This window comes from Mytilus edulis, chromosome 14, assembly GCF_963676685.1.
Source record: "Mytilus edulis chromosome 14, xbMytEdul2.2, whole genome shotgun sequence".
Lineage (NCBI taxonomy): Eukaryota > Metazoa > Mollusca > Bivalvia > Mytilida > Mytilidae > Mytilus > Mytilus edulis.
In genome coordinates, this window is record NC_092357.1 from 68,045,450 (window position 1) to 68,055,260 (window position 9,811).

Here is a 9,811-nt window from a genome sequence, read left to right on the forward strand (position 1 = left end):
GTATTTGCAATCACTTATAAAGTTTCAGATGCTTTAATATTCAATAAATAAATAATACTTCGGCAATCTGTTGATTTTTAACTCAAGTCGCAGCGGTTTGTGCAGCAGTTTGACTTTGAGCTACTTATTTTTTTTAATATCAAAAATATTAATTAATTAAATAGGAAGAAGCAAGAATTAAAGTTGATTATTTTTTCTATTTAATTAAGGGGACATGGTACACTTTCAGTTAACATAAACCGTCTTCTTTCTAATTTTTATTTTATTCTTAAAAGGGGAGCAACCCCTGATAATCACTGTGAAAGTTTCACCCGTTTTTTATCCAAATTTAAAAAATCTGAACATGCCTTGACATGGTCTGACAACATCTTAACGTAATTTTCTATCCGTAGTCTGTTTTGGTCTGACACAGTCGTAACGGATCTTAACAGCCCGCTAGACGATTCAGTCTTTTCCGTCTTGACATGCCTTAACGAACTGATTTACCTGATGAGGCTATCGATCTGAACGACGACTGAACGACCTTAAATATCTTGACGAATTTCTCTAGCGGTAAATCCAGTCAATCAAGATGCGATCAGACCAAAATGACCGTTTCAGACTGAAATCGTGCTACTAGTGTATTAGAATGAGTATTAAATACTGATAAATGATTAGTTGTGTTTGAATTTTGTATATAGTTAAGATACCATACAGATACTCAGACATTACTTTTCATAAGTGGACAACAAACTTGCAATGTTATGGCAAAAAAACAGAAACGACGAAAATACAAACAGCCTTCAAATAATATCAATTGATAAAACCAAGTACTCAGAAACAAAAACCTTAGCAGACCGGGAGGTGATAAAATGTTACCGTGCTATATAGATTAGATATGTATAGTTAAATATTGAGGCAAACTTACGAAACGCGCGTCTGGCGTAAAAAAAATATAATCCTGATACTTTTGATAACTGTTTACCAATGTTATCAATTTGTTTATCTATCTAGATGATGCAAAAAAGTTAGAAAACAAACTAACTGAGGAAATATAAATGATCAGTAACACGAAAATACGATATAGGGTTACATTATGTGTCATAGAAGTCTGCTTCCCTCTGCAAGTGTATCATTTCTTTTGTAATTTTTTTTTCAGAATAGAGAGCATTGCGACCCAAACTGTAAAGGTAATTTAACGAGAGGAATGATTAAGTGAATATTTGAAGTTGTTAAAATCAAAACCTTTGCACATCTGAAATGTGTATACGTTAAAATACAATACATCAGAGAGAGAGAGAGAGAGAGAGAGAGAGAGAGAGAGAGAGAGAGAGAGAGAGAGAGAGAGAGATAAAGGGGTGACACTATATAGCAAGGTACTCAAATTTAGCCTGATGTAACCTTTTATATGATATACCAGCCATGAAGATGGATTTATTAGCAGTATAGCTAAATATCTATAGTACAGGATTGTGAGATACAGTCACATATTAAATAAATATTTTAAGAGTACGTCTAAACAAGTTATAATTCTACGACGGACCGATCCACTGCATCACTAGTGAAGGACGTATACGGATGATTATATTCATTTTTGCTCTAAGTATCAACACAGCATTGTTAAATCTGCAAATTAGCGGAATTAAATTTGAGTTGTTTCCTCGCCAGTATTCGAACCTTTGCTATTTTGACTTTGAGACAACACTGTTTGAACTGTGTCAAGCTCTCTAGACCACTTAGCCACCGAGACTGAACTGATAATTCAGGTTTCAGTGGCCTAGTTTTACCTTTCTTCGTCAGTAGAATGTAGTTTTGTAATACCTTACATGTTACTTTACAATGTAGGTATGACGATGGAATTAAGTGTAGATTAGATAAAGCATCATAAGATATATAATGAAAGAGTTTTAATTATTGATTTGTTTTTATGGTTTAATTAGCTTTCATTAATTTCGTGTTCATTTGACCTAATAATACAATTGTAATGTGTTTTTTTGTTATTTAATGGTGTTTTTTTATGAAGGGTACTATCTTGAATAATGGTTTTTCTTTTACAAATTGTGACTTGGATAGAGGTTTGTCTCATTGGCACTCATACCACATATTCTTATATCTGAGCATTTACTATTTTTACTTCTGCTTCTGTAGTATTTCCGTTCTACATTGATAATGTACACCATACAACAAAATCATTTAATTTTATATGTGTACTTAATTCTTGTAGCGGCAGGTTGACTTTCTGAAATTATTCAACATCTCACAGCGGTATACTACTGTTGCCTTTATTTATTCACCACTTTATTTATTTTATTTATTTTTCTATTTGTCATAGCTCAAATTTATTAGTTCAGTGTATGTTCACTACTGTTAAAATGTCTGTTGATACAATTTATACGATATTCCCGTGCTTGCATTTCCTATCATGATTTTCTTAAAAGAGGGTTGCTGCTCACAAGAAAGCTATTAAGTCAAGAGTTCCAAATGGTGAATTTGAAATCATCCCTATGTAAATTTTACGGACGCCATCACGAGTTGGTTGACCGTTATGGAATAATAGTTTCACGAATAATGTCGGATATGTTCCTTACATCGTTATTATAATCCCCTTCCCTTTCATGAATGTTACTTACCAAATAGACTAGTTACCGGATTTGTTATAACACGAGCAACACGACGGGTGTCACATGTGGAGCAGGATCTCCTTACACTTCCGGAGCACCTGAGATCACCTCTAGTTTGTTGTGGGGTTCCTGTTGCTTATTCTTTCGTTTTCTATGTTGGGTCATATGTACTATTGTTTGTCTATTTGTCTTTTTCATTTTTCGGCCATGGCGTTGTCAGTTTATTTTCAATTTACGAGTGTGACTGTCCCTCTTGTATCTTTCGTCATTCCTTAAGCCAATTCAATTGATATTTTATGGTGTGTCTTTCTATGTTTTGATATTACACTATTGTTTTATGTAAGGGTGAGGCTTGGTTCTTATTTTCACGCTGAAACCCGGTGCATTTGTTTGCATTTGTTAATGAGTAAAGGCTCCGTGTTTTTCTTTTACAAATGGTGACTTGGATAGAGGATTGTTTATATATTATACTATTTTAACTTTTTATCCTTCAAGGTCTTGAAAACGAAATCCTACTTTTGAAGCCTAATGATCAGCATTTTGTACAGCTTGCACGACAAATTGGAATTGGTGACTTCCATGACTTCTTCATTCATCTTGGAATGGCGAAATCCGATTACGACAACTTGAATTTTCGTTATTTTTCAAACCCCATGGATTTTATGTTGATGGGCTTATTCGAATGGAAGAATAAAGCAGACATCAAATCGACTGCAACATTTGAAAAGTTGTTGTTGCAGGCTCTAACAGCTATAGGATTGGAACACTATCTTTGTCACGTGAGATTAGTACATCTACACTCTGTTTTTGTGGTGTATGGGCATCACACTTTTTAAATCATTTGATCTTATTGTTTGATACATTTATTTGAATATACACTGGCTTCTCTTCAGATAGTAGAGAGACACCTTAAATAGCTAAAGTTTCACTATTGATGGAGGTGGATCACCAAAATACAAACAAAATAATCACATAAAACAAAAAATCCAATGTTGCATGGGGGATACAGTGTTTATAAAAAAAATAAACAAATCATATGGTTGTGGTTTACTAGAATAGAATTGCCATAACTTATATGTACGTATTGATAAAACCATACGTTAAAAACTGAGACAGGGAAATTTTATCCTGTTTGCTACTGATTTTGAATGTTTCATTCCTATTTTTGCTATTAATTTAGGTTAACTTCATACAAGTTATTCTATTTTATATTTCAGGTACACAGAGAGGACCACAGTCTTGCTGGTATGTCTATTTTCATTGCTACATTACTGATGAAAGTCTTTTAATTGATATTGAGTCTGATGATAAATCCCGTTTCTTTGAATACCTTTATTATAAGAACTATTCTACTTAAAGTCTGTGCCTTTAAAAATATGTGATGTTTAGGCTGAATAATTTAAAGGAAAATCTGTTCTGCTTAAATTCTGCAAGACAAAAAGGAGAACAAATTATATTAATGATGACAAAAATTCATTACATAGAGTTTCCTAAGCTCGACGCAAAATATATGTATCAATGAGTTGTATCGTAGTCCGTGTGTGTCCAAAATTAAAACATAGAGGGTAGGTTATATTAGTTATTATTTTATTCTCATTTCAAAATGAACTCCATAATTTTATTTACAGAAACAGCCGAGAGTCGCCTCCAAGATGTTCCGTCAGATCATGTTATCAATAGTTTAACAGATCAGACGTTAATAGGTGATTGTGTTGTCCATTTAGGAGTTGAATTAGGTCTCAGCATTGGCAACATCAAGGAGGCTATGTTCAATTTTCCAAGGGATTTGAATGGTCAAATTCATGCTATCCTAACAAAATGGAAGGACCGGAATAATACCAACAGACCAATACCGACAATTTATCGGTTAATGGTAGCTTTAAAACGTATTGAAGCTGCTGAGGGACTGTCCTTTGTGAAGAAAGCATACAATATAAAGTAGAACATCGAACGATTTAAACACATAGGATGAATCGAGAATGGGAAGTAACACGTTATAGGCAATTGCTGCAAAAAAAAATGTATTTTGTATCTCTTACTCTTTATATTTGTCCAGATGAGTTTTGCAAATTTTTGAAAAAAGTATTCTCATGAATGAAGATTACAAAACTCAATCAAAAGATGATTTACTCTGAGACATTATATATCAACAGGACTTGACACTCTTGATTTTGTTGTCGAGTCTGTGCTAAATACCGATGTGGTAATGAAACTGAGATGTGTGGAATACGTACTCGGAACTATTGATGACAACCTAGGCTCTACATTAACAATTCGGATTAATACAGTTTTAAAGTGATAATTGGATTTTTTCTTATATTATTTAAGACAAATGTGTAATAATTCAATTAATTCCAAAATGATAGATTAATCAATTATATAATTACTAAAGCTGTTTTTCAAAATGACAAACTGTAATTGTCGATCTTAATTATCTTTCCCTCCTGAACTATAATGATCTTTCCCTCCTGTACATATATCTATTTCTTAATTATTTATAATCCAAAATAAAATTGAATTTTCTCTTAAAGGATTCGAATGTCCTGCTTTATATTTTTTTTCAAAACAGATACCCCCTCATCAACCCCAACACCAACAAAATTGAAAACATTGTTTGTGCTTTTAAATTTAGAAATAAATGATTCTTAGAAGAAAATTATTTTTATAAAAAGTTGTGATCGCAAATTATTTTCTAAGTAGAAAATTGTAATTATAAATAGTTTTAAACACATTGTATTCTAAGTGAAAAAAAAATATTGTTATAAATTCATCTTAGTAGAAAATTATTATCATAAATAGTTTTGATCAAAAATTGTTTTCTAAGTAGAAAATTATAATTATAAATAGTTTTGATCACAAATTGTTTTCTAAGTAGAAGATTATTATTATAAATAGTTTTAATCACAAATTGTTTTCTTAAGCCCCAGTCCCACTAGACCACGATCGCACCACGCTCAACGCGATTATTTTCTGAGTAGAACATTATTATTATAAATAGTTTAAAACACATTGTATTCTTAGTTATTTTATTGTGTATATAAATATTTGTTATTATTTTGCATTTTTATTTTGTTATGTTGTGTCATATACTATAGATATCTAGGTTTATGGCAATAAAGATTTGAATTAAAGTTAAAAAAAAAACTTTGTAATAAATTAATCTTAGTAGAAAACTATTTTCATGATTTTCATAAGTAGTTTTAATCACAATTTTTTTTTATAAGTAGAAAATTAGTATCATAAATAGTTAAAATCACAAATTGTTTTGTTAGCAGGAAATTATAATTATAAACTGTTTTGATCACAAATTGTTTTACAAGTAGAAGATAATTATTATGAATAGTTTTAAACACATTGTATTCTTAATAAAAAAAAACATATTTTGATAAATAAATCTTAGAAAAAATTATTATCATGATTATCATTAATAGTTTTAATCACAAATTATTTTCTTATTATAAAATTGTTATTTGAAATGGGTTTAATCTCAAATTAATTTCTTATCAGAAAATTATTATAATAATACCTATGCTTTTGATTAACAATAATATGATCTTACTAAAAGTATCAAAAGAAATACATATCCAACTTTTAATACTGCATACCAAACAAGAAAGGTAGAAAAAAGTATCCAAAGCCGATTATAAAAAAAATCCTTTGTTAATTTTTCATTTAGTTTCTCTAGTACAAAAACAAAAGCTCCTCATGAAGTTTGAAGAGAATATTTAATTGAAACTTATACATTTCTCTTACAAAATTAAATCGATGCATTTAGTGATACTATACTATTTTTGTATTCGATTATAAAAACATCATGAATTTAGTGAACGAATGAAATGTTGGATGGCTTTCAATTAAATATTATCAAACATAACTTTAAAATAAAAACAAGAATGTGTCCACAGTACACGGATGCCCCACTCGCACTATCATTTCCTATGTTTAGTGGACCGTGAAATTGGGATAAATTCTCTAATTTGGCATTGAAATTAGAATGATCTTATCAAAGGGAACATGTATACTAAGTTCAAGTTGATTGGACTTCTACTTTATCAAAAACTACCTTGACCAAAAACTTTAACCTGAAATTTGCACTATCATTTTCTATGTTCAGTGAACCGTAAATTTGGGGTCAAAACTCTAATTTGGCATTTAAATTAGAAAGATCATATCATAGGGCACATGTATACTAAGTTTCAAGTTGATTGGACTTCAACTTCATCAAAAACTACCTTGACCAAAAACTTTAACCTGAAGCGGGACAGACGGACAAACGAACGGACAAACAGACGGACGGACGAACGGACGCACAGACCAGAAAACATAATGCCCCTCTTCGATCGTAGGTGGGGCATAAAAAGTTTGTAAGTTTAATTCAAATTTGCATTAGAAAACATTGCAATTGTTAAAAAGAAATGTTATAGTGTCTGTTTTTTTTTTTTTTTTCAAACTATTTGTAATTATCATTATAATAAGTATCACGTAAATATTTTATTAATTCATTGCGGGTTCTTTTTTGTTAGAAGTCTGTCGTGTATATCATATTGAAATTATATATTTTAAATTCGTTTTCCTTTCCATTTACTTTGGAACAGAAACTACATTTTATCCAATTTTTAGTATATCTTAGTCGAGCAGGAAACTCTGAATTAAAGCAGGACACCGTAACTGTTTTACTTTGTGTGTTCTAAGATATTGGTTGTTTTTCTCCGTTTCAATTGATACGTACAATCTTATGACATTTTCTGAATTTTTAAAACATTACTAAATTTATATTAGAATTTATTGCTGAATGGTAATTCACTACCGGAAAACTAGGTGATTCATGGTTTTTTTAATTGTTTATCACGCCAAATGTTCAGTGTTTTCAACTATCTCACGAAATGTGCATTTTAGTCATTTGGTCACGGTGTTGTCTGCATATTCTTTGATTTGTGGATTTCTTTCTACACTCACTAAAGGAAACACTTAATTGTTTATTTGATTTTTTTTCTTATTCTATTTTGCTTCGTCAGTGAGATGTTATGTGATATGGGTACTTTTGTAGGTAAATAATGATATAGGAAGTATAAACCATATTAATTACAATGTAATAAATAGTTTAAATAGATAATTTGTGACATCGCAATAATATTTGACGTTTAGTAGCTGATTTGTGTCAAGTCAGTTCAATAACAATAAACTTGGGTGATTCGAAAGATATAAAAGGAATACTCTAACTCAATTGTAGGAACACAAACCGATAACTTCAGGCAAAAGATGAAAACAGACCAATAACAGTGAACAATCTCATTACAGAAAAATAAAGACTGACCATATCCAACCAAAACAAAAAAATTGAAGATCACAAGTGATACAGGGTACGCAGATCACATGACCCTGTGTTGTAGACCATGTCAGTACATACTAGTTATTATCAAAATATACTAGTCAACAAAAGAAACGATGCAAGACTTTTTTCAAATTAAAGATGAAGCATTCCGTTTATAGTACCAATATTGAATGTAGTAATTATTAATGACCATGGAAATATAAATCCGTTAAAAAAAATAACAAAAGTATTTAATGACGTCATTTGGCGAAATTAATATATTTTGACAAAATTTACATAAAACGACAATTTTAAAAACAAAAGTTACAACTTATGATGCCGACCTTTCATTTGAAGGTAAAGACGATGTTTTCCATCAATTATCTTTGTTTTTAAATCACACAGTTTCTTCGTTTATTTGTAAAGCAAAGTTCGGCTCCACAAGATATCGTTTAAATGTATACATTATCAATTGATTTACCATAGACAGTATGTGTCAAGTGAAATTCAAAAAACTGTAGCAATCTTAAAACTGATATGAAAGGTTCCAAATTTACAGTGTGTTTTTTATATCTAAAGCATTGATTTGAGACCAAACCGTTTTTTTTTTGCATTTTTGTGGATTTCAAATACCATATTTTTACCAAAAATTAAAAAAAACCAATATTTTAACCCATAAGTAACAACATGAACATAACTTGATTGGCATATCGAATATTTTAAAACAAATTTGAAAATTCATTTAGTACTAAGAAAATTGTGTGTCGATTTCTTATCCAACTTTCCGCAAAAATAATTTGCATCCTATGACAGTTTTCACAAAAAGTTGGCACAACTTTTTTGATCTTTTGGTCCTCGAAGCTGTTCGACTTTGTGCTTGTTTCGGCTTTCAAACTTTTGTATCTGGGCGTCACTAGTAGATCTTGTGTGGACAAAATGCACTTCTGGTGTATTAAAATTTTGGCCTTGTTGCCTTTTGTTGGCTGTTGTTCGTGTGTTTCTTTGTCGATTGTGTTCTCCAATTTATTTATATTGTAGTCCTGTGGTGTTGAGTTGTCATTTTAATGTTATATTTCACATGGCTATAAAAGAGGGAGGTTAGGCATGCCACCAAACCATGTTCAACCCACCATTTTTTTCTTTTAAAAATGTCCTGTACCAAGTCAGGAATATGGTCATTGTTATATTATAGTTCGTTTCTCTGTGTGTTACATTTTAACGTTGCGTCGTTTGTTTTCTCTTATTTTTTAGTGTAAATTTAAATTGCGATAAGACGTGTCATGGTACTTATTTATCCCAAATTTATGTATTTGGTTTTGATATTATATTTGTTATTCTCGTTGTTTTTTCTGATGCTTGGTCCGTTTCTGTGTGTGTTACATTGTAGTGTTGTGTCGTTGTTCTCCTCTTATATTTAATACGTTTTCCTCAGTTTTAGTTTGTTACCCCGATTTTGTTTTTTGTCCATGGATTTATAAGTTTGAACAGTGGTATACTACTGTTGCCTTTATTTATTCATGAAGTTTAGTAACTTTCCGACAGGTTTTGATTTTCATTATCATCTATGCATATATTGCAAATGAAAGCTTTTTAAAATAGTGTATCACATTTTATTTTATGTTTACTACTTTTTGATTGATTTTGTTTCAAAGTCGTGTATCGTTTCTTTTGTTGTCTAGTATATATTATTGAAGTCCTAATCAAAGTATACACTATAACCGCTAGTACAATGAATTAAGGAGCAAATTAAGACTGTACACTTGTTTATATATTAACAGTGTCTTAAATTGATAAACATATTGACACATGCTATAATAAATCTTGTCAATCACATTTGTTTTCAAGTTATGCCATGCTACCGTTCATTCTTATCAAACACAACGACAAATTATAATGATAG

General features: G+C 30.6%; 1 protein-coding gene across 1 annotated transcript in view; it reads left to right on the top strand.

Moving 5' to 3' along the window:
- LOC139503792 (uncharacterized) overlaps nucleotides 1-3,549 on the top strand; it is a 38,494-nt gene extending 34,945 nt beyond the window's left edge. The window contains exons 2-3 of the mRNA XM_071293722.1: nucleotides 1,139-1,169; nucleotides 3,096-3,549. Coding sequence (XP_071149823.1) covers nucleotides 1,139-1,169; nucleotides 3,096-3,436 — 372 coding nt within the window. The 3' untranslated portion in view covers nucleotides 3,437-3,549. The remainder of the gene's footprint in view (nucleotides 1-1,138; nucleotides 1,170-3,095) is intronic.
- Nucleotides 3,550-9,811: the final 6,262 nt, after the last annotated feature.